General features: G+C 38.4%; 1 protein-coding gene across 6 annotated transcripts; it reads right to left on the reverse strand.

Moving 5' to 3' along the window:
* Positions 1–508: 508 nt before the first annotated feature.
* Positions 509–22463, reverse strand: AP3M1 (adaptor related protein complex 3 subunit mu 1). 6 transcript variants are annotated; one of them, XM_054508225.2, is made up of 10 exons: positions 22230–22463; positions 16063–16129; positions 12304–12579; positions 11256–11427; positions 8391–8528; positions 6933–7018; positions 5834–5967; positions 4549–4756; positions 3123–3267; positions 509–2639 (listed from the first exon to the last, which is right to left on the reverse strand). In XM_054508225.2, exons 3-10 carry the CDS (start codon positions 12574–12576, stop codon positions 2539–2541), a joined length of 1257 nt encoding a protein of 418 aa, XP_054364200.1. In that variant the 5' UTR covers positions 12577–12579; positions 16063–16129; positions 22230–22463; the 3' UTR covers positions 509–2538. The 6 variants fall into 6 exon arrangements, with proteins under 6 accessions (XP_054364200.1, XP_064450924.1, XP_045734099.1 ...); XM_064594854.1 differs by lacking the exon at positions 22230–22463 and adding an exon at positions 21849–22098; XM_045878143.3 differs by lacking the exon at positions 22230–22463 and adding an exon at positions 21959–22077.
* Positions 22464–22595: the final 132 nt, after the last annotated feature.

Below are 22595 nucleotides of genomic sequence, written 5' to 3' on the forward strand. Positions count from 1 at the left end.
AGGACTCTAAGAACAGTGAAGAGCAGCATCTTCCAAGGGCTGTTCTGTAGCACCACTTTAGGAATGAACCCATCACATGAATTCTCTGAATGATGGTAACTTCCTTATGCAGAAAACGAGCATCTCCTTCATTTGCTCTTAGGAGATCTCCTTTAAGAATTTATAAAATGGGGCACTTCTGAGATTAGCTGGAATTCTGTGTTTGAAAACTATTCTACTACTACTAAATATTCATGCATCTTTGTTATTAGTAGGTGGTGGTGGTGGTGATAGGGAGAGTAACTTTGATCACTTACTGCTCAGTCTCTGGCCAGAGGGTGATGCTCAGAGAAGGTATCCATGGCTGTTAGCATACTGAGGTTAAGAGAGGAACACCTGCAAGTGTCCTGCAGCAACCGTTACACCTCATGGGACGATACAGAACAAAAACTGACCACGTTTAGCCTGCTCTGACACTGAGGCGTGCCCATCTGAGAACGCTCAATCAACAGTCAAGCTAAAAAACCAATTTGCTGCTTCCATCTTTTTATTGACAGTATAACCAGATTAGAGAAAGGATATACTGGATTCAAATTAATAAATACAATAATTTAATTGTAAAAGGAAACAGTCTACTTGGAAGTTTCAGCAGAAATTGCTAGAGACAAGGGACTCTTGGCATATAATCTGCTTATTTATATATAAGAGAAGATAGCACAAAAAGAAAATTGGACAGTCCAGATATACATGGTTGAGATTAGGGATTGTACAGAAAGAAAAGCAAATATACTGATTGTTCTTTTGAGATAGGACATTAAAAGACATTAAAAATAAAAGCAATTGGACTGGGTAATCAGTGTTAGGCAAAGGGAATAAATATTTGGCAACATCTTGATTTTAGCTGCCAAGCTGATATTGGTTACCCAAGAAATTTCAAATTTGCAAAAAGTGCCATCTCCTATTAGATGAAAGGCAGGCTGGGTACCCTAGGCAGGCAAAGGTAAGAAGGCTGCTGTCTGGTGGGCTCTCTGTAGCAGCACCGACCACTAGCTCTTGACAGCAGAAAGGGATGAATTTAAGGGCCATTCTTAGCATGATATGGAAAAGGGAGTTATAAGCCAAGAGGAATGAAAAGAATGGAGTCACGAAGAGAAGAAAACTAACAGCATAAGCAAGAACAAATGGGACCATGAAGAACAAGCACTTGTATCTCTCAGCCTTTCTCCATTCTTCCTGTCTAATGAGGCAAAATGTCTGGGCAAGGACATCCAAAGCCAGGAAGTTGAGTGAAATGATACAACTCTAGACTGACTTGCCAACCAAGACGATTAATATGGTTTCGTCAGTGTTACTGAGGATCTTGTTACTGCCTCAGTATCATGTACTTCCAAGTACTCAAGACAGTACAGTAGAGACGTTCAAGTAACAATTACGACAACAGTTTCAGGAAGGAACCTATTGGCCACTGCAGCCTTGGGAAGCACACACTATGAAACGGGAGCTCCCCCCTAAAGACGAGGGATGCAGGTAAGTTCAAGACCTCAAGAACAACAGTAAAAAAGATAAAATTGACTAAAAAAAAGTGACGATAATGAAGCAGGCACATTTTCTTTCTTTTGCTGAACTAGGGCTTGAGGCCTTTAGGCTAACGATGGTTTAAGTGGTGTTGATAAGCTTTATAAAACATGAAGGTGGCAAAGTTCACGTAAGTTTCTCTTTTACGCTTTAATTTGCTTCAAATCTCAAATGCCTGTGCTTGCAATAACTTCCTAAAAGCAGAAGTAGTGTTCCCTTTTATTGCCTTAATAAAGCATTCACCCCTTTGATACAAATAATTTTGACCATGCTATCTAAGAGCTGAACTAGTGGCACAAAACTGAGACGGTACTTCCTGCAGCAAGGTCCCTGTAAATCAAAATCTGAGCTTTACGTAAAAATCTTATTTATAAAAAATACAAGACCAAGTACAGTGAAAATGGAGCCTGGAGCCGTGGGGCTCCCTGCCAGGCCCAGTGGAAGTGGCTTTTGCTACAGTGCTTGCTTAATGGCACAAGTGAAAAGCTGAATAAGGCAAACACTTGAAGAGGCAGTTTTTTGTAAACTTCTTGGGGTGGGGGGAACTTCCTCTGTTGGGACAGATGTTGATTTGGGCCGGCTAAGATCAGGTGTGCCGTTGGGCTGCACTTGATACATCGTATTACAGATGGAGACGGCTCCTGCTGAGACCAGTTCACTTGTTTTAGGGGAGAGGTTATCACTGTAGCCTTTTGCCTTTACTGTTACAATGTGCAGTCTCCAGCCCCGGTCCCCCTATGGAGGCAGTCACCTCCAGAATCTTCCTAACTGAAAAGATACAAAATCAGCTAAGTCATTCAAAGTTTCCTTAGCTTATAGCTCTTCAGAACCCTACATTGATTACTAAGCAACTTCGTTAGCTGTGTGTAGCTCAATAGGAATGCTTGGACTAGAATATGGACGCCCACCCACTTGGTACCTAACAGTAATAAACTATAATGACACTAGGAAAACAAACAGATCTTGAGGAATTTTGGCCTCTTCTCATGTTCTCACTTGGAATTTTCCAGCTTTCGTGACATATTTGACTCCTTTAAATGGCTTATATTTCTCCCCATACATGTCCAAGCGGTTTACTTTTAAGCCTGTGTCAAAAAAGAATAGGTAAGGAAAGGAACAAATTATTTTCCTGGCCACAGCAATCAACAATTATTTGTTTAGCAATGAACACTACCCAGTAAATCTGACATTAGCCAAGTGTCCCTTCTACCATTTGCAAGCAATCTCCCTTCCACTATTCACATATTACAGCACTGTGAGGGGGTGGTTTTAGTTTAGATTCCCATGTGGGCAAGCAATGTCTTTTATGGATAATTCTTTCTGTGAGTAGGAATGAGTCCCTTCCTTAGTGCTCGGATGAAGAGGGTACGGTGGAAGAAAGCGGTGTGAAATCAGGTGCTCTGCAAAATCACCGTACCTGAGAGGACAGCCCTGTTGCCCAGTGTGACAGGCAAACTGGAACTGCTGTTCTTTCTAAAGAGGGAATGCTCCTACCCTTCTAAGCTCCTGACAGCTGACCTCAGCAAAACTCAGTTCACCCTTAAACACAAGTCAAAACTTATCCTTACCAGAAATAGCAAGTTGCTGGATCTTGAACTGTATGTTGAGACTTGGATTCTCTTCTGGCTTGGGTGCTCCGGACTGTAAATTTACCAGTCCTTTAAGACTTGGGAGCTTTTGTGGAGTAATTTTTCCCACATCCCATGTTAGTACCTTGAAAAGACATAAAAAACATACAATCTGAACCATTTACTAAAGACAAATGTTCAAAGACACCATAAACTTCTGTACAGAATGAAGCACAGTGTCTTGGAAACAAGAGACCTGGGATCTTCACGGAATTTTACGACTAATCAGGTCGGTGACTTGGAATGGTGAGGGCAAAGAACCAACATCTGTAGAGCATCTACCTACTTTTGGATAGAGCACTGTGCTTAGCACTGTTCATACATTATCTCAAAGAGGACTGTGATATAGATTTTGTCTTCTTTTTACAAACAAAGAAACTGAGGCTCAGTGGTCAAATGACTTGTTCAAGGTCACACAGCTAGTGTAGAGGCAAGGTTGGGGTTTGAACCTAATCTGATTTCAAATGTTCTTTCTACTATACCACCTTCACTGTAAGTCTCCGGGTCTCAGTTTACTTTTCTGTACCATGAGAAAATGGACCTAAATTGGTGTTTTTTAAACTTTTAGCTTTCTTTGTTCGAGTAAAATCTTTAGTGTGGAAGCTCAGTAACAGTCAACAAAGTGAAGCTATTACAGTTGAAGCCAAGGTGAAGGGCCAGGGATGTGGAGCTCTCCCTTCATTCCTCAGCCCTGCGTAGTCTCTGGGGGAGGTTCTTCAAATCCTTAGGACTGGAGTAGATGATCTCTGACATTCAATGATTTTATTTAAAAGTATGCCTGTTCACTTATCAGGCACCTCAATGACTCTGCTGTTGAAAAGAATCATACTTTTTACCCAAGCCGAAAGCTGACAGAAAATCATCTTTTACAATTTCTCTGAAAACCCTTTGCTAGAGGCACATTTATACATGGTGAGAAGCAGCTTTCCTAGCCAGCATCCCCTGTGGAAGAGTATGAAACAGTGCTTTTAGATTAAAAAGAAAGGTCTTAATGATCAATTTCTATAGAAGATTTAACAATTAATAGACTACAATACTGACTTCTTATATCCAGATAATGTTTTTCTCTTTTTAAAAAAGCTTTTTACATCTTCTTCCTCAGTGAGTACATCTCTAGATTATCAATGGATGAGGAAAGGCACACTCCGAAGGAGAACAGAATGAGTCTCACTTTTCAGTTCATCTCCTCAGCAGCAGATGCGGGATTCCCTCCACAGCCAGTGGCCAGGGCACAGCACAGGACGCTCTCCAGGTTTTGTTAGGAACTTTAGTTTCAACCAAGACATTAAACCCTTCCTTCTGCCCTCCCTGCCATCATCAAAGACCGCAGAAACATTTGCTCACTCTTGATTAGAGGTGGCTGTACCTTGGTGACTGGATCAAATGTATAGCTGCCTTGTGTTGGTGTCAGGTTCATATTCAGCACAACTTTTGGCATGTGAACGGTTACTGTGATTCCTTCAATAGTTTTTCCCATATTCTGCTTTGGTCCAATCGTAATATCAAATCTACCACAAGAACTGTTCTCCTTAAAGCTGATGCTGTGTTTCACATAGACCGGTATTGCCACTAGACTGAAAAGAGAAAGACACAACCACAAACGTAATTAATGGTGTGAGACAGCTCTTGAGGGAGCACTGAAACCTCAGTCCAGAGTATCCTACTCTACCTCTGACTCCACGATAGGGCCATATACCCCCCAGAACGGGAGACTCAGCATTCACTGGTACTCACCAGAGGTACTCACCAGCATATGAGGAATTACACAATTTCTGAGCAGTAAGTATACACATCAAGACAGGAATCAAGATAGTATAAACAACTGGGGCAAATAGGCCTCACATGAAGAATTAAGATCCCACAGAAAAGATAATTTAAAATTATCCTAAATAAAACAGTCCCTATGTGGTAAGAGCCAAGAAATAATTCCTCTGCTTTTGAGTCCCATCTGGTATTACCCAAATACCTTCTGGTATTTTCAAGGGACAAACCATTTACAACCCACAATGCCAATTCATTTAAACCCTAGCACACAAAAGAGTGACCTGAAGCCAGTTAGTTGGGAGATAGCCTAGACAGCTGGAGATGTGTTTGTGTCCTTCTGTCAGCTATGAAGTCTGTAGACCACAGTAAAATTATGCCATGGGTTCAAGGTTTTGCATAGCTTATGCAGAGTCCAAAATGCTTGTTTGTTCTCAGGTATGTTTACTAGTCTCTTTTACTACTACTTTATATTCTCAAATATAAGATATACTGATTATTTTATTTTATTTATTTTTATTTTTTTTAAAGATTTTTATTTATTTATTTGACAGAGAGAGAGAGCGAGAGCAGGAACACAAGCAGGGGGAGTGGGAGAGGGAGAAGCAGGCTTCCTGCCGAGCAAGGAGCCCGATGTGGGACTCGATCCCAGGACCCTGGGATCATGACCTGAGCCGAAGGCAGACGCTTAACGACTGAGCCACCCAGGCGCCCTATACTGATTATTTTAGATACATATTTTCACCAGTTCTTCCCGAGTTTCCTGGTGAGCCATGGCTAAACGGAGCAGTGATGAATTCAAGTATCCCACTGTCGGAATGAAAAAGGTAAGATGAATACCCATCACACTGACACATGATTGCAGATTTCTAGTTGATGCATCAACATACTTTTGTGAGCTGACACGATATGATATGAGTCGGAAATTTCCATCTGGAGGAATAAATGACAAAACCCTTTCAGACTCCCAGCGCTTGAACCGGATGCAGGGGTGGAAGCTGACATCATCTAGAAGCCGTGGGTTCTGCCAGGAAAACAAGACAGCAGTATTCATAGGGTGCATGGAATATGGCAACTCTACTCAGATATTATGAGAAATTAATATACTCCCTAAGGATAAAACAGTCATGTTAAGAGTTTGTTACTATGACCACAATAACACAAACTTAACGGTTTCACAAGGCTTTCAAATACATATATTTTTAAAGATTTATTCGTTTATTTGAGAGAGAGAAAGTGAGAAAGGAGAGGGAGAATCCTCAAGTACACTCCCCACTGAGCATGGAGCCCGACATGGAGCTTGATCCCAGGACCCTGATATCATGATCTGAGCCAAAATCAAGAGCTGGCTGCTTAACTGACTGAGCCACCCAGGTGCCCCACAAATATTTTATATGTGGGACAGGACAAGTGAGCATAAGAACTCCGTTCTCTTTTCTTAGCAGTGTATCATGCTGAGTCTAAAATGACACAAAAGATCAATGCCCTTTCATACCAGCAAAGCAAGTAATTCAGTAAGTGAGACTACAGATTTGCAGAAGTCAGTCAGCTATTTAAGCCACTTCTAACACACCCAGGAGAAGACCTCTCCTCAGCTTTCCATAAAGGCCATGCTCATCATGTAAGTCACTATCTTGGGAAGCTGGCTAAGAATATTTCTGAGATAGGGGGTGCCTGGGTGGCTCAGTTAGTTGAGTGGCTGACTCTTGATTTCGGCTCAGGTCATGATCTCAGGGTTGTGAGATCGAGCCCCATGTTGGGCTCCCGGCTCAGTATGGAGTCTGCTTGAGACTCTCTCTCCCTTTGCCCCTCCCCCTGCTCAAGCTCAAGCGCGTACTCTCTCTCTCTCTAAATAAATAAATCTTACAATATTTCTGAGATAATCTTTACAGTCTAAGATACAAACATCTCTCAGTATTTATCATTTCATTTGGTACTTCATATGTATTGGGCATGTAAAGAGCTATAGGACAGGAGAACAAAACTTACCATGAAAGAAAGAGAAAGGTCAGGCATTCCAGATAGCTTAATGCAAGCATCAATGACCCCCTGAATTTCTGCAAAGACTGTAGATCCTGAAGAAAGAAAGTGATAAAATCACTGGAATCTGAGCCTTTACTAGAATGATCACTGTATCTGAAGTTATGGAGACACCTCCTGGGTGTCAGATATAATGAAACATGCACATCTACTAACAAGTTAGTGGACAGGGGATCCATTACATTGGTTATGACAGCTTCTTCACTAAGTACCAGGGCCCACACCTAACTCTGGTAGGACTGTGGTAATTCTAAGGAATATCAAACTTGCCTCTATTTTTTTTTTTTTTTAAGATTTTATTTATTTATTTGACAGAGACACAGAGCGAGAGCGGGAACACAAGCAGGGTGAGTGGGAGAGGGAGAAGCAGGCTTCCTGCGGAGCAGGGAGCCCGATGCGGGGCTCGATCCAGGACCCTGGGATCATGACCTGAGCTGAACGCAGACGCTTAACAACTGAGCCACCCAGGTGCCCCAAACCTGCCTCTGTCTTGATAGAGTCAACCTTGTAAGACAGCTGGATATGAAATTAAAGTATTTTTGGGGTGCCTGGGTGGCTCAGTCGGTTAAGTGTCTGACTCTTGGTTTCGGCTCAGGTCAATGATCTCAGGGTCATGAGATAGAGCCCCACCTTGGGTTCCATGCTGGGTGTGGAGCCTGCTTAAGATTCTTTCTCTCCCTCTGCCTCTGCCCTCTTCCCCAACTCTTTCCCTCTTAGAAAAAAAAAGTGAAGTTAAAATATTTTTAATGGAATTTAAAAATGAGGAAAATTTCTCATTGAAATGGACTAAGCTGTTAAACTTTCAAGAAATAGGAGCCATTATTCTGTAATAATACAGCTATTCATTCTGTATGATGGAATTTTATAATGAAAAGGGAACTCACTGAAGAAAAGATATTGGCTATTAATTCACAATAGCTCATTTTCACACACCAACTAGCTGTGTGACCTTAAGCAGATTACTAAACGCTTTTGAGCCTCAGTTTCCTTATGCATAAAATGTGAGGGTTGGACTAGATGTTTTTAATAAAATTTTATGGTTCTAATACAGTACCGCTATTTTATCTGGGGTCTTTATTAGAAGTACTGCATATACAGTGGTAGCAAAAGTATGGTGCATGGCAGATAAACAATAAATGTTGAAAAAACGGCAAGAGGGAGAGGCATACAGGGTAATAACTGGTTTAAAATAAGGCAGCATGAGATCTGATTTACAAAGGTTTGGCAGATCTCAGCTAGTGGTTATGAAAATTGTATGTAACCTCTGGGCAAAATAAACAGTTTTTTAAGCTATTAAGAAATGAATGCCTTTCTGCTGAAACCATACTACCAAGGGATTTCAATTTTCTATTCAGCTTATGTCAGCTCAACTGTTTTTCCCAAATAAGACCACATGCCCACAATTACCTGATTTATCTATAATTGCATCTATTTCTTCAACGACATCAAAATAGGCTTCATTGTTTGTGTACTTTACCCCTGCCCGGCGCCATGGGATGTTGGACAGCTGCCCAGTGGGGAGTGTGTCCCCAACATTACTACTGCCTAGAAAACCGGAAAAGGAGAAAGCAAAGGTAATACATAAAATGGTGATCAGGAAAGCTATTAACAGGGATGCCTGGCTGGCTCAGTTGGTAGAGTGTGCGATTCTTGACCTGTTGTGGGTCATGAGTTTGAGCCCCACATTGGGTGTATAGTTTACTTTAAAAGCAAAAAGAGAAAGAAAGAAAAGCTATTAACAGGAAAAAAAAAATGCCGTAGCTGCTTCTTTAATGTTTGGGTTTTTCTTCATTGACGTTGTGGATAGTTTCCAGAATTGTTGGGAGATATATCCATACTAACATGATCAAATTTCTAGAAGACAGAAATAGGCCATGTGGTCCTCTATGTGCCAAACCAGGTTAAATTCATTTACTTATCTTTTGCTTCCTGTGTGTTAACAGTAACCTAACCTAATTTCAGTGGCTCAACAACAGAATCTCGTTATGCTGCCACTGATGAAGAAAAGAGGCTAGTTGTTTTAAAACCTTCTGCTGATAAAATGTCTCCACTGAGAATACAGAGTGATAAGTAGGCCCTTTGGTATTCAGCTTAAATTCTACATGATATGCTGCCAAGCAGGCCTCAGCGGAGTAACTGGATGAAGAACACATTCTTTTCCCATTTTTAAGTCGGCACACCCATATGGCTGCATTATGGCTCATGTTTAATATCTGGCTAATTTACTGGTAAATTGACATATGTCTGAAAATAAGTCTAGTTGTCCAAAACATACCCTTGAGCTGTGACATATTTAACATTTTGGTTAATTTACATTTCCAACTCAAAAGTAGTACATGCTTAGTAACAACACATGGAAAGTTCAGAAAAGTGGCTAAAAAGAATCTATCTTCCTATTACCAAACTACAACTACCATTAACATTTTGGTATATTTCTTTAAACATTTCCCTCATAAATGGGTTGCACTTATTTTTTTCTATTTTGATAAGTTTGCTTTTTTTCTGACTGCACCTTAAAAATAGTTGCAATCATATTGTATATACAACTTTACAGTCTAATTTGATTGGTGTTTGTTTCTCCAAACCTTTTGCTTTCAAGAATTTTCTAAGAACACTGCTTTCACCTTCTTGTTCAAACTTTTGATGTTTCCACACTGGCTTTATGATAAAAATTAAATATTTAGCCTACCATTCAAGAATTTCCTCAACTCTTAAGTTTTATATCTCATTACTCAGCTAAAGAAACAGCTCTGTTCCTGCCAAATGAATTCATACAATTCAAGGTTTTTCACTTTGTGTTTTTTCTCATATAGTTCCACCTATAGAATGCTCTTATTCCTCCCTCCCTCCCTAAATTCTGCTGATTCTCTAGGGCCCTGCACTGGGGCCAAGCACCACAGTTCATCTACTGAACCATTTTCTTTAATTTCATAATGCACTGCCTTAATAACCTATATACTTTCATTCTATATTTTAGTAACTATAAAATACATGTTTATTTTAAAAATTAGTATAAAGCAAAAATAAAGATAGTATGTAGTTCCTTAGTTGGAGATGGTCATTGAAAACATTTTAGAACTTTTTTGTCTATATGAATGTTTATGTGTAATTAAGAGAAATTTTTATAGTTTTGTAAAGTATATCATGTATACTTTCAGTGTCCTTGTATTGTTTATAAAGTATGGAATTGCCTTTTACAATCTTATATTATTTATGTACTTTAATTTTTTTTCCCAAACTCCCAAACAGAGCATAAGTTTTAGGCACACTTACTCCATCTTATCTTTCCTTGAATTTCTCCTAATGCTCCGCCTTATACAGAAGATGAATAAAGCTTTTTCATAGGCCTCTCTTGCCCCATTTTTTAGGTCAATACACTTCGAGAGGGGTTTAAAATGGCAGACAGCATAGCTGGTGTGGCACATAACATTTCACAGAAATCTTTCTCTAGAAGACTTCAATACTCTCAAAAAATACTATCATCTGGATGTACTTAATTTCTAGCTATACTCAAGAAATAAACAAAAATTAGAAATTTATAACACAAGTACAAGGCCCACAATGCGTGAGATCTCACAAATAGACTAATTCCCTATCTCTTTTTGTTTTAATAATTCTGCATGTATAAAAGACTATGTACTCTGTGGTAGAGAGTCTTAAATTTTCTTTTTCCTAGTAATTTGGGGGTAACAACATAATGCCAGTTTTATAATGCTATTTATTAATTTTTATTTTTCTCCCAGCATTTATTGAGATATCATTGACATATAACATTGTGTTAAGTTTAAGGTATACAACATGTTGATTTGATACACTTATATACTACAATGATTACCCAGGGTAGTGTTAGTTAACATCTTCATCACATACATAAAATAATGCTAATTTAAATATTAAAATGCCAGTCTATAAATAGACTAAATGTTCTTCTAAGAAGCCTCACATACAGGTTTCCCTTTTATAACCTCACTATATTGGCTTCTTTACGATTAACTGGGAAAATTTATTCAGTCTTACTAGTTTTAAGTAATAGTAATAATGTTTTTGTGGGCCTATAGAAAAACCTATAATAAAAGAGAATAATCAAGTTTTCTTTATCATTTAAGACCGAGTTTCCCCATGAAAAGAAATACACATTCATTTTAACAATACCACTAACTTTAACTCTGGCCAAACCGGACTACCTTAATAATCTGCCAGATCATAAGCAACAAGGAGTTGTTTATAAAGCTTTAATTGCTCAGTTCCTAATGCAGCATGTTTTCACCTTACCTGTGATAGAGTTGACGACAGAACGGAGAATTGTTGGTGGTTTAATCAGTTCTTTCAAAATATTAGATTCAGTAGCCAGTGGAAATCCATTGTCTAACATTTCTTCCAAGAGCTCATATACAATGACCACATTATCCTTAATTGCAGCTTCCGAACACTCACCAAAGTAGTCCTTAACAAAATGTACATAATATTGCACAATGGAAGGCATGAAGAAAGGCTTTCTAAACACTCTGTTCAGAAGGATAAACTTAGAGTAGCATAATTCATTGTTTAAGATGTAAGTCAGAGGGAAAAAACCCTCCACAGTTCTATTCCTCAATATTTTCTCAATATTTTTAGATTGAACTGATTTCCTATTATATATTAAGACAGAGAGTACATTGAAACATTAAACTAGGATGTGATCTATGAACTTAATTTTCCCTGATTAGATACCCTCCCAAAACACAGATTAAGTGTTCAATTATTTGGTATACTTAGCAAGATAATAAAATGTAAATATTAGAAGATTACATAACCAATAAAAATTTTGGAACCATTCAAAGATCTTTATGTAGAGGGCATTACTGTTTCCTGATGACATAATCTGTAATACATATAAATATGGCTTCCATGACCATGAGATTACTATGTTCTACTGAGACAGTGAATGGAGCAGCCATGTGTACTGCTGTGCACCCTACAAAAAAAGTGTTTATGAATTTATGCTTAGTTGAAGAGATAGATGGAAGACACATCCAAAGCTGGATAATTAAAGAATATAATTATGTGGGGCGCCTGGGTGGCTCAGTTGGTTGGGCGACTGCCTTCGGCTCAGGTCATGATCCTGGAGTCCCGGGATCGAGTCCCGCATCGGGCTCCCTGCTCGGCGGGGGGTCTGCTTCATCCTCTGACCCTATCCCCTCTCAGGTGTTCTCTCTCATTCTCTCTCTCTCTCTCAAATAAATAAATAAAATCTTTAAAAAAAAAAAAAGAATATAATTATGTGTCCCACCCCCAACTAACTTGATTAATTTAAGTTCAAAAGATTTGATGAATAACCAACCTGAAAAGTGTCAGCAACTCGATGTAGGAACTCAATTACAAAGAGAGGGGGCACTTCAGTCTGTATGACAGACACAAAGAAGAGCTTGTCCCGGTAGATACTGATGAGGTAGTGATGAGGTGTTGAAATGACAGGTGGTACATTTTCAACATCAGCAGCTTTCTCTTGAGCTTCAAAGAAATAATCACAGACAGACTGGCTTACAACGCTCTTCCAGTGCTTCTCTAGAAATATGTCACCGGAACAGTTTATGAGAAATAGACTGTGGATCATTTTCTGGGGGGAAAAAAGTTTAAATTTAGTGTACATCAAAAAGTATCCTTGTATTATTCTGACATCAAAACCAGACAAAGGCAACAGAAGAAACTACAGACCAATATCACTTAAGAATAGCTGTAAAACTTCTTGACAAAATACTAATAAACTGAATCCAGCAACATATAAAGATTATACACCTAGACCAATGGGGTTTATTCCAAAAATGGAAGATTGGTTCAACATATGAAAATCAATGTAACATACAATCTACATAAAAGACAAAAAAACATATAATGATTTCAAAACGTGCAGGAAAATCTTTTGATAAAATCTAGCACCCGTTTACAATAAAAACACTTAAAACTAGAAAAAGAAACTTCCTAACCCCAAGAGAGCAGAGCATCTGTGAAAATCCCTTAACTAACATGATATTTAATGACTACGGATTAAAAGCTTTCCCCTTAATATCAAGAATAAACAATGGTGTTCATTCTCACCATTTTTATTCAATATGGTACTGGAGAATCTAGCCAGGGCAATTTGGCAAAAAAATGAAAAAAAGGCTTCCAAATTGGAAAGGAAGAAATAAAACTACCTCAATTTGCAGATGATACAATCTTGTATATGTAAAGTCCTAAGAACACACACACACCCCCACACGTGCTTGCATGCACAAAAATCATAGCTAATAAATGGGTTCAACAAGGTTGCAGGATACAAGATTAGTATTTTTAAAAAACCAATTGTATTTATACACATAGCAATGAATAACCTGAAAATGAAATTGAGAAAATAATTCCATTTACAAGAGCATCAAGAAGATCAAAATATTTAGGACTAAATTTAACAAAAGTGCAAGTACACTGAATAGTATAGAACATCATTAGTACAGAACTGTACGGAACATTATTAGTATACATTGAGTAGTACAGAACATCATTGGAAGAAATTAGAAATTAAAAATACCTAAAACATGGGAAGACATTTCACATTCATGGATTAGAAAACTTAATATTGTTAAGATAGCAATACCTCCCCAAATTGGCTTAAGATTCAATGTAATCCCTTCTATGATGCCAGCTGCCTTTTTTTGTGGAAACTAAGAGGATGGTCCTAAAATTCATATGGAAATGAAAGAGACAAAGGATAGCCAAAACACTCCTGAAAAAGAAAAAATTTGGAGGACTCATACTTCTAGATTTTAAAACCTACAAATGTACTATGTGGTACTGGCAGAATAGCCATACAGATCAATGGAACAGAATGGAGAATTCTCAAATTAACCTTTACATATGTGGTCAACTGATTTTTTATAAAATTGCCAAGACCATTCAGTGGGAGAGAGAACAGTCTTCAACAAATGGTGCTTGGACAACTGGATTCCCACATGCAAAAGAATGAATTTGGACCTCTACCTTATACCATATACAAAAATTAACTCAAAATGTATCAAGACCTAAATATAAAAGCTGAAACTATTAAAAACTCTTAGAAAAAAGTATCCATTAAGCCCTCATGACCCTGGATTAGATCATTTTTTTTAGATGACACCAAAAGCATAAGCAACAAAAAAAGAAACAGATAACCTGGACTTGTATCAGAATTTAAAACTTTTGTATTTTGAAGGACATTATCAAGAAAATAAAAAGACAACCCACAGAATGAGAGTAATTGCAAACCATGTACCTTATAAGGGACTACTATCCAGAATATAAAAAGAACGCTTACCGCTGAATAATAAAAGCCAACACAATAAAAAAAAAATGGGCAAGGAATTTGAAGACATTACTCCAAAGAAGATATACATATAAATGATCAATGCTTATTGAGCACATGGAAAGGTGCTCAACATCTTTTCAAATGTAGATCAAAATCACAATGGGGTAACATTTCATATCCATTAGGCTAGATATAACTAAGATGCAGACAATAACAAGTATTGACAAGAAGGTGGAGAAACTGGAATCCTCATACATTGTTGGTAGAAATGTAAAATGGTACAGATGCTGTGGAAAACAGTGAACTCTTCAAAAAGTTAGAGTTACCAAAAAACTCAGCAATTGTACTCCAAGATATATAGCCAAGAGAACTGGAAATGGATGTCCATATAAAACTTGTATACATACAAACAAACAAAACAAAACAAACTTGTATACAAATGTTCCTAGCAGCATTATTCAGAATAGTCAAAAAGTGGAGACAACTTAAATGTCTATCAGCTGATGAACAGGTAAATAATTTTCCAACAATGGAATATTATTCAGCCATAAAAAGGAATGAACCATGAAAACATTATGCTAAGTAAAAGAGGTCAGACATAAAGGGTCACATATTGTATGATTTCATTTTCTAAAATGTCCAGAATAAGCAAATCTACAGAGACAGAAATTAGGTTAGTGGTTGCCAGGGGCTGGGTGGAAGGAAAAGAATGGGGAGTTAGCGGTTATGGGTTTGCCATTTCTTTTTAAGGTGATAAAAATCTGGAATTAGAGATAATGGTTGTGCAACTTTGTGAATATACTAAAAACTACTAAATGGTATGCTTTAAAATGATGAGTTTCATAATATGTGAATTATATTTCACTTAAAAAATATTCTTAATAACTGTGACACATGAATCTACTCCCAGGTGGATTAAACATAAATGTGTACAAATGTGCACCAAAAATATGTATAAAAATATACTGTTATAGTGAAAACCTTGAACTGAAAATATTTATTAATAGTACAATGGAAAAATAAACTATAGTGTACTATTAAAATGAAATAATATACAGCAATGAAAACAAACTATTGCTACATGAACCAAATATGGATGAACCTTACAAACACAATACTGAACAAACAAAACGAGATGCAAAAGGATACATACAGTATAATTCTATTTATATGACTTTCTAGAACAGACAAAACTAATCTATGGTTTGAGAAATCTTTTATGGATAGTGGGGGTAGTGACTAAGAGGGGCATGGGGGATGTTTCCTAAGGTGCTTGTAATGTTTTATTTCTTTTTTTTTTTTTTAAAGATTTTATTTATTTATTTGAGAGAAAGAGAATGAGAGAGAGAGAGCACATGAGAGGGGGGAGGGTCAGAGGGCGAAGTAGACTCCCCGCCAAGCAGGGAGCCCGATGTGGGACTTGATCCAGGGACTCCAGGATCATGACCTGAGCCGAAGGCAGTCGCTTAACCAACTGAGCCACCCAGGCACCCCTATTTCTTGATCTAGATGATAGTTACAAGTTATATTCATTTTATGACAATTCATTGGGTTTTACATTGTGACATATAATTTTCTGAGTGTTAACTATATTTCAAATAAAAACTTTATTATCTTTACAAATGGGGGACAGTAGAAAAATACCTAATTACCTTAACGTGTTCCTTTCTTTTATGTAGATAACATCACTTACCAGGTGTTTAGCCTAGTAGTCCACTAATTAAAAATTATAGTATTGTGTAAGTGTAGTCTAAGTGTAAAAAATTTAAAATGAATACATACAGTTTCTCTGCATGAAGATAAATTCCAAAGAGGAAAGGAAGACTTTCCAGAATGGATTCATTCAATTCTGTTGAGACAGAAAACAATGACACCAACCTGACCAGTTCTTTTGAGAGCAAGTCATTTATTTTATGAAAGCAGCTGACATTTAAGGACTATCTGGTGATGATTTCCCCTTCCCATTTGGCACATGTTCAGAAGTTTTTATGTAAATTACTAATTAGTAAGATGTGTTTTAGTAATTACTGTATTAATAAATATGAATGCTGTTAACATTTTCAGGTTCCTGTTTATTAGAAACAATGTTTCTTTGTTCAAAGGCATCTCTATTTAGCCAAGCAATCAATGTGAGTTGGCAGCAATAAACCCTGAGGCTTCGGACCTACTCAATTTTTCTAGATTAATACTGAAACCTGTTAAATTTTTCTACTTCATCTAGTCAGATGCTTTGTTTAACAGGTTTGCTTTGTGTCAGCATTATATTTCTATTTGAGTGCTAAGTAGTGTCACTGGAATACAGACTTGCTATACAGAACCTACTGGCTTTAACTATAACGTCTGCTGATACACTTAAAAAAAATGAAATAGGAATATCCAATGATAAGATCTGCAACTAAATTTGTATTAGGACACATTTTTTTAGAATAAAATCTTCATCTGAAATACAAAGTGTAGCTGAAAGGAGAACATTGTAATCCACTCAGAACTCAGATGTGAGCACTTTGAGCCAGCTATGGAATATGGTACTCTTTACAAAATTAAATTTTCAGCTCTATTCAAAGTTTTTTATTCATCAAAAATAAATAAATTAATAATATCTAAAAGGTACTGAGTACTTACTGTAGGCCAGGCACTATGCTAGGCACTTCCCTACATTATCTCATTGAATCTTCACGACTCAATGTTACAAATATTGCGCTTATCCCCGTTTAAAGCTAAGACAATAAAGTCTTAGAAATGTTAAATCAGATCATAAAATAAGTATCAGAGCTAGGGTTCAAACCCAGGTCTGGATGAATCTCGGGCTCCTGTTCTTATCCGACTCCAGGAGACTAATTATTAGGAACATACTCTAATGCTGCACTGTCCAACAGGATTTCCTGCAATGATGGGTATGTCTTGTATCTGGGCTGTCCCATACAGTCTCCACTAGTCGTATGTGGCCACTGAACACTTGAAACGTGGCTAATGCAATGGATGTACTGAAGTTTTAATTTTAACTAATTTAAATGTACATAACTACATGTAGTTGGTTGTTACCATACTGGACTGAGCAGCAAATGTGCTCTTTGAGCTTATAATTTAAGAAGAGCTGAAAGATGTGCTTCTTTAGTTAGAAGCCAAAATGTGTTCTAATAAATTATTCAGAGCAGAAATTATATTTAAAAGAGCTGACATAAGTTATCTTCTAAAACCATTCATCCTATAGAAGGTATAGTTCATATGGATCTGTGGTACTTTGTTGCCACAGTATACCCTAAAAGAGCTGCTTGTTCTTGAAGCAAGTGACTTCATAGTTCCTTTATTTAAGAGGCCAAGTTCCTATTCATCCTCTTAAACTGGTGAAAAAATCTTTCCAGGAAGTTTGCACCAAAGTTGTTTTTGTTGGCAATAGTTCTAATCTCAGAAGAATACAGTAAGTTAAACCGGCCATCTGGGTTTATTATCCTTAGTGCTGAGATGAAAGCATAACACTTGTAGCTCTCAACAGTGCTTAGCTTTAAAACCCACCTTACCCTTCTATTGTAAGAAAAAAGAGCTTATTTCTTCTATTCCTTTATGATCAAGAGCCTAATGCATATAACAATTAAATAAATGCCACATGTGGCAGTGTAAATTAGTCTGTTTCTTTAGTTACTTATCCTTTTAGTAGCTGCTGTAACTCTTTTCATCATTCTAATAAACTTTCTGGGAAAGCTACACACTCAGTGCAACCACAACCATCTTTGTGTTCTTAGTGACTTTTGAATCAGAAAACAGAATGCTACCAGTTAATTTTAAAGCCACTTGAGAAAGTTCCATCAGAACTTTGCAGCTTAAATATTTCATAAATCCTCTTTACCCATGCTGAACAGTCAACCCGATGATTCACAAACAATGCAATTATAATACAGATGGTCCCTGACTTAACGATGGTTTGATGTAAGATTTTTCTACTTTACAATCGTGCAAAAGTGATATGCATCCATTAGAATCCATACATTGAATTTTGAATTTTGATCTTTTTCTGGGAGAGTGATATAATAATCTCTTGAGATGCTGGGTAGAGGCAGCAAGACGAAACTCCCAGTCAGCCACCTGATCACCAGAGTAAACAACCAATACACTTACAACCATTCAGTTCTTCACTTCAGTAGTCAATAAATTACACAAGATATTCAACACTTAACTATAAAATAAACTTTGTGTTAGATAATTTTGCCCAACTGTGGGCTAATGTTAAGTGTTCTGAGCACATTTAAGGTAGGGTAGGCTAAGCTATGAGGCTCAGTAGGTTTAGGTATATTAAATGCATCTTTGACTTACAATATTTTCAGGACATAACCTCAACAGAAGTCGAGGAAGATCACTAGTCAAAATACCCTTGGAATAATGTCTAAAAAAGAAAATGTATTCCTTCTACATAAAACAGAACAGAGGCATAGAAGAGCCTATATGCAAGGTAAGAGAATGAGACCAGGGAAGACTCTAGCTTCTCTAATTCTCAGACAGTATTTTGACCATTTATTCATTCAACAAGTAGTTCTGAATATGTTTTATATATAGTAAGCAATGGGGATAGAAAGGTGGACAAAGAGTCGCTGAACTCAGAGTGTTTAGAGTTCAGCAAAGAAGGCAAACAACTTATTACAGTAAGATGCAATTCCTATTATGACAGGGGAAATACAGTGTCCTTCAAAATTCCACAAGTCTTTGAGGTGACAGAGAACACAAGTAAAGAAATCCAGTACAAATTTAGCAATTTTAGGAGGTGAACGGAAGTGGTGAGATGAGACTGGGAAGGAGATAAGCAGAGATTGGTTCACTTAATTCTCAGTGCAATTTTTTATGGTTTTAAGCAGGGAATTCATAAAATCCGATTTACAGTTTTAAGAGAGATTGCACTGTGGAAACTGAATAATAGGACACCAGTTCAGAGATGAATTAGGATGATGGCCTGGACTACAGTGTTGACAGCGGGGATGGAGTAAAATAAAAAGATAAATGTTTAGGCTTGAGCAGATTAGGTGGATCTGGGGGGTGGAGATGAGAGGAAAAATGAGGCACTTAGCCCTGGTCCTGTATATTGACCCAATTCTGGATATATTTGACCCAAATGGATATATTCAAAAGACTATTATATATGTAGGTCTAGTGCTTCAGAGAGCTGAGTTGGAGACACACTTATGAGTAAACATGACTTTTTGTTAATGGGAATTACAGCTACAAGGAGAAAAAAACTACAAAGAGAGAATGTACATAGTAAGAAGAGAGCCTATGGAAAGAACTCCAACATCTGAATAGCAAGTGGGTCAAGGAAGTGGGCCTAAAAAAAAGGCTGAGATGTGGCTGAAGAGCAATAAAAAAAGGGCGGGGGGTAACAATTTTTAGTAACTAGCGTGTGTTAATGTGTTTCCAGAAGAATGGAACACTAAACATTTTAAATGGCACAAAGAGGTCAAGCTACAAGAACTGAACAAAAAAAAAAAAAAAAAAGAACTGAAAATGTCTCTTTTTTTAATTGCCTGCTGAGGGGCTTTTTCAGACTCCCTTTCAATCACACCCTCCCCCATAAAATTTTAATATTACATAATATATATGTGTATCTCCTTATATACTGTAAGTATACTGTGTTTTATATATAAAGAGTATGTTTTTTTTTTTTGCCTCACAAGAAGCAATTTTTGTCCCTATTGAGAATTTATGATTTAACACATAGAGGACATTGGTGAATTTAACAAAGGTAGTTTTAGTGATAGTTCAGTGGAATGCAGGAAACAAGACAGGCTGAAATGGGCTAAGAAATAACAAGAAATGGGAAAATTAGAGATAAGGAGAGTAGGTGATACATTCAAGAACTCTAGCTGTGAAGAGGATGAAAAGACATGAAAATAAATGGGAGTATTTCACACAGTTAAGGAAGAATATTTTTTTTTTTTTAAAGACTTTATTTATTTATTTGACAGAGAGAGACACAGCGAGAGCAGGAACACAAGCAGGGGGAGTGGGAGAGGGAAAAGGAGGCTTCCTGCCAAGCAGGGAGCCCGATGCGGGGCTCAATCCCAGGACCCTGGGATCATGACCTGAGCCGAAGGCAGACGCTTAACGACTGAGCCACCCAGGCGCCCCAGGAAGAATATTTCTAATTGCTGAAGGAAAGGTGTGAGTAGAAGGGGAAAGGCCGATAATATAAGAGAGAGAAAATAATTGAAAAAAAGAGGATCCTAATAGGGTAGGGGAGGATGGTATTGGGAGACTAGATGAAAGGATCTGCCTTCCTTAATAAGAGACGCTTTTCCTTTTTTTTTAAGATTTTTATTTATTTGAGAGAGAAAGAGAGCGTGTGCGCACGCGAGAGCACAAGTGGGGGAGAGGGAGAAGCAGGCTCCCTGCTGAGGACCCTGGGTATCGTGACCTGAGCTGAAGGCAGCCACTTAACTGACTGAGCCACCCAGGCGCCCCTGGACACTTTTCCTCTTTAAACAAAAGGGAAGAAGGTTTGTACATTTGATTGTAGGAAGATGAGCGCTTCTATTTTTTCTATGTAGTAGGAAAGATCATCTGTAGAGGGAGAGAGTTCCTCTTCTCTATAAAAGCCATTTGCTACTCACGCATTGAGATATTATTGGGCTACTTAAAAATTTCTATTCTGCAGGGAACTCCAATAGTATATTATGGTGAATGTTTAGAAATATTGTAAAAATCCTAAGACTTAGTAAGAAAAACTAACCTTACTGCAAAGAGAGCTTTCCTACCAAAGATATGTAAATTTCAGGTAATTCCTCATTCACCTCATTCCCCAGCTTTTCCTATAGTCTCAATTGAAAGTGTCCTCCTTTATCTCCGAAACTAATCCTTCCATTTGTAATTTTGATCCCACTCCATTCTCTCTCTTCTTGGGTCTTATCTATCTCCTCTTTCTTGAATCTTTAATCTTACACATTGGTTACTTGCTTTCTGCCCCCAAACATAAAGTGCCTTGTATTCTTTAAGACAAACCCCAATCCTTGACTTGACATCCTCAATAATCTTGCTTCCTGCTCCAAATGATGAAGGATTAGTTTACACTTGCAGTTTCTCTTAACCAGTTACTGACTGTATTAAAGCACCTCTCTCAAATGGCCTAAGGACTTCCTAACTATCAAATCCAGCTACCTAGCCTCAGACTTCAAATTCCTCCTTTGACCCTTGCAGCATTTCATGCCATTGATAACTTTCCCCAAACCAAAACAAATACTTACTACCTTATTACGTGAAACTTCACCTGATTTGGTTCTTACCTTGAAAGTTTCTTTTCGGCTTACTTCCCAGCCTTCCTCCCCCCACCCCCTTCTACTGTTTCTACCATCCACACCTAAGCCATTGTTTCCAACTCGGTATTTCTACAAAATTCCTCCTCCTCATGTAAGGTCTCCTAATTTTAATGGCACCACCTTCTTAATCATATAGGCTATAGCTTCAACTTCGGGCACAATCCAAATCCAACAAATCCAACCAGCCACAGCGCTCATCACTTTTCCATCTCAGTTTAGATTCCTGTCACCTCTCCTTAAGAACTGCAACACCCTCCTTACGGTATTCCGTACCCCAAGCTCATCGAGGCGCCACCCTCTAACAGGACGTCTGTTCAGGTTAGTCAGGAGTTTTGTCTTCCAAAGCAGAAGCTCAGGTCCAAGTTGTTGGTACTCCAGCTCACCGTGGGTGATCTTTTTCCCGCGCCGAAGCACGGGGAGGGACGCCAACGAGTCTGAACCTCTTGGGCCTGGGACCCGAGAAGGCCGGGCTGCAGGTGCACCTCTCCCTTCCGGCCCTGCCGGCAAGAAAGCCCAGAAGGCCGAGAGGGAGGCGCGGTCAGCATCAGAGACTCTCCCGCAGCCCAGGCTGGAGTCCGGCGCCCCAGCTACTCAGTCTGCTCCCCAGTTTTCGAGCTGTTCCCTGTCCGCAGGCTCCCGCCCCCCCACACTCACCCCAACACCTGGGCCAGCCAGTGATTCGGCGCCAGGTCCACTCCGGACCCAGGCTGAGGCAGCTGAGAAGGCCGCGAGGACCCCGCAGTTGGGTTGCCCAATAGGTTGCCTGACTAACAGCTTCAAAGAAACCAACTCGGGCTACAGTATCGGAAAGCTTAAATAAGTGGAAAGACGTTGAACGAGAAAAAAGATGTCTCTTGAGGTTTAGGATCTAAATCTTCTAGATCACCCAGAACCTAGAAGAAAGCGGGTTTCGCACTATGTGGACTCAGGCGCTCGTACGCAGCCTAACTCAGTCTGTGGTCCCCCCCCGGGTGGGCGGGGCCAGAAAGGGGCTGGGCCAATGGCTGTGGAAGTGAAACA

Source organism: Mirounga angustirostris, unplaced genomic scaffold (assembly GCF_029215605.1).
Source record: "Mirounga angustirostris isolate CCGP_5_RB_7025 unplaced genomic scaffold, mMirAng1.0.hap1 SCAF_6, whole genome shotgun sequence".
Taxonomy (NCBI): Eukaryota; Metazoa; Chordata; class Mammalia; order Carnivora; family Phocidae; genus Mirounga; species Mirounga angustirostris.

Excerpts from the sequence above, each read along its gene's own strand:
- AP3M1 (XM_045878137.3), bottom strand. The coding sequence starts at position 22,120 with ATGCTGACCGCGCCTCCCTCTCGGCCTTCTGGGCTTTCTTGCCGGCAG. Across the intron at positions 12,580-21,958 it reads CGGGAAAAAGATCACCCACG|AAAATGATCCACAGTCTATT; the intron begins GTGAGCTGGAGT and ends TTTTCCCCCCAG. Across the intron at positions 4,757-5,833 it reads TATCGTGTCAGCTCACAAAA|TCTAGTGGCAATACCGGTCT; the intron begins GTATGTTGATGC and ends TTCTCTTTTCAG.